The 3,024-nt window shown below is 41.4% G+C and overlaps 1 protein-coding gene across 1 annotated transcript; it reads left to right on the top strand.

The window, feature by feature from the left end:
• The first annotated feature begins 508 nt into the window (after positions 1 to 508).
• On the top strand, positions 509 to 2,416 carry LOC110713575. Its single transcript, XM_021892024.1, has one exon. The coding sequence runs from the start codon at positions 509 to 511 to the stop codon at positions 2,414 to 2,416; it is 1,908 nt and encodes a 635-aa protein (XP_021747716.1).
• The last annotated feature ends 608 nt before the right edge of the window (positions 2,417 to 3,024 follow it).

Below are 3,024 nucleotides of genomic sequence, written 5' to 3' on the forward strand. Positions count from 1 at the left end.
AGCAGCATCAAGAGTATCAATCAAGAGGATACTTGCCAAAGATACACCTACAGAACAGGGAACAAAATAAATCAAGAGGATCTTCTACATTTCGAATATATTATGAATATCTATGTAAACCTTAGGGATTCCTAGGTATAAATAAGAAGAATTAGGCATTATAACGCTCATGTACGCTCACATATAATTCAATATAAACAATTTGCTCTACTTTTATCTACGGAACTGCGTCCCTGCTGAACAAGGAGGCTTGTCCTTACTCAGTATTGTATCTCTAAACTCATCTTCTTGATCTTATTGAATACTTACTGCTTACTTATTAATTATTTAATGCTTTATTATCGTTCTTATTTACTTTATATATTATTGGTGGAATGATTGTTATTACCCCTCAAAACCTAGCAAATTCTTAGATGTCCTAGCTGAGATTTGGCTAAACAATTTGGTGCCCACCGTGGGGCTGATAATCAATTAACCTACCAATTCGCCAAAAACCAAAACAAACACCATGACTGGACAACCAGTACCCTTTACCATTGCCGAAATCAATGAGGGAATGAATGCATTCCGTCAAACCTTAGACCAGCAGAAAAGCCAAATCGAAACACTGTTGGCCCAAAAGGTCCAAACTGAAGCCAAACTCACCAGTCTTACCAAAAAAAATGAAGCCCTCCGCAGCCAAATACAATCAGTCGCATCCAAAACTGTTAACACCAGAAAGAGCACTGAAAGTATAGCCATGCAGCTTGACATGTCCGGAACCTTTCACACCCCTAACGGGGAAAAAGGATCTAACAGCAGGGAAACGACCCTGGCTCTAGACTTTTTGGATGCAGGAACCCTCAAGAAGAACAATCAGGAAGGAGCCGAAGAGGGAAAAATGGAAAAGATGGTTAAGGAGTACCTCAAGGCAATTGAGGCCAAGATCGCCAAAATTCCTGGAATGCGAAAACCCATGGAAGAAGAAGCAGCAGATGGGTATATAGAGTCTCCTTTCTTAGAAGAGATTGCCATGGTAGAAGTTCCGAAGAGGTTCAGCACACCCAACATGACTATGTATGATGTAACAACAGACCCTGATGAGCATGTGTCCCTCTACAAGCAGAAGATGATGACAAGCTCAATCCCTAGAGACATCAGAGAGGCTATCATGTGCAAAGGCTTTGGAGCCACACTATCAGGTCCAGCTCTAACTTGGTTCATTAATTTAGATAATGGGACAATTCGATCTTTTGCAGGAATGGTGAACCTATTCAAGATCTTGTTCGCTAACAGCAGGAAAATCGAGAAGCAGTCTTCAGATCTGTACCGTGTTGTACAAAGACATGGTGAATCCTTGAGGGACTATCTTAACAGGTTCAACAGGGAAAAGATTGGGAAACACAAGTGTGATGCTCCTATAACAATCGAAGCATTCAGAAGAGGACTGCTAGACCATAGTGAGCTCTACAAGGAGTTGACCAAATATCCCTGTACAACCTATGAAGATGTGCAAGCCAAAGCTATGGCTCAAGTCAGATTTGAGGAAGATACCTATGCAAGAAAGACTCCCGAGCCAGATCGCCAGCCAAGAAGGAACAATAACTTTTCCAGAAGAGATCATCGATTTAAAACATATCAGCGTTCCCGCTTTGATGCAGGATCAGTCAATGCTATCGAAGGAGAATTCTCCGATTGGAGGGAAGATTCTGAACTCCCACCTAAATTACATGAATATTGCTTCAATGTTAACCCTGCAGGAGTAATTAGGACCCTGAATAAGATGGGAGATACTGTGCAATGGCCCAGAAAGAATGATAGGCCTGGAGAGAAGAAAGATCCATCCAGATGGTGTGATTTCCATTCAGATATTGGTCATACAACCGATGAATGTGTTGCGCTCAGAAAGGAGGTTGCTTACCTGCTGAAGAAAGGTTACCTCAAAGAACTCCTGTCAGATAGATCTAAAGCTCCAGGGAAGGAAAGAGAATCAAAGCAGGGAGGTCCTCCACCTCCGCCTCCATTTGTCAAAACCATTTGTTTCACATCAGGAGGGTCAGAAGTATGCGGTTTAACATACTCAGCAGCAAAGCAACACGCAAAGGAGAGCAATAAGGATCAACCCGACAGAAGGGAAAAATCCAAAATAGACATTCCCATCATGTTTGAAGAAAGCGATGCAGTAGAAGGCCATCATGAAGGTCTAGTGATTTTACTCCCAGTTGGAAACTGCATGATCAAGCGAATCCTTGTTGACAATGGAAGCTCTGCAAACATCATCATGCTTGATACTCTGAAACATATGAACATAGACGAAAAAAACATCATCAATAAGTCAATAATGCTAGTAGGACTCAGTGGGGAAACCAAGAAGACAAGCGGGGAGATCACATTAGCTACCTATGCAAAAGGAGTCAACCTACAAGTCAAGTTTTAGTGATTCACACTCTGTCCTCATACAATATGATCTTAGGCAGACCCTGGATACATGAGATGAAGACTATCCCCTCTACGTACCATCAAGTCATTAAGTTCCCTACCAGGTGGGGTATTCAAGAAATTAGAGGAGATCCTAAGGAGGCTAAGGAATGTTAAAAGATCGCATTAAAAGCAACATCTGCAGAAAAGAGTTCAGCATAGCAATTAGAGGGTCAATTGGGCCAAGAGAAGTTGAGCATAGCAAAAGAACAAGAAGCCACAAAAGTCCAGTTGAATCCCAAGCACCCAGATCAAAAGGTCAGAATAGGGTCAGAATTGAAGTCAGATCTCCGACAACAAATATATGACTTCTTAGAAGAAGAAATGGATGCATTCGCTTGGACCCATGAAGACATGAAAGGCATCTCTTCAGATGTAATTACTCACAAGCTGAATGTAGACCCAATGCATACACCAGTAAAGAAGAAGAGAAGGAAATTTACGCCAGAAAGGAACAAGATTATCAATGAGGAAATCAGAAACCTTTTGAAGACTGGAAAGATTAAAGAGGTAAAATACCCAGAATGGCTTGCTAATGTAGTGGTAGTCAAGAAGAAGAACGGAAAA

Source organism: Chenopodium quinoa, unplaced genomic scaffold, assembly GCF_001683475.1.
Source record: "Chenopodium quinoa cultivar QQ74 unplaced genomic scaffold, ASM168347v1, whole genome shotgun sequence".
Lineage (NCBI taxonomy): Eukaryota > Viridiplantae > Streptophyta > Magnoliopsida > Caryophyllales > Amaranthaceae > Chenopodium > Chenopodium quinoa.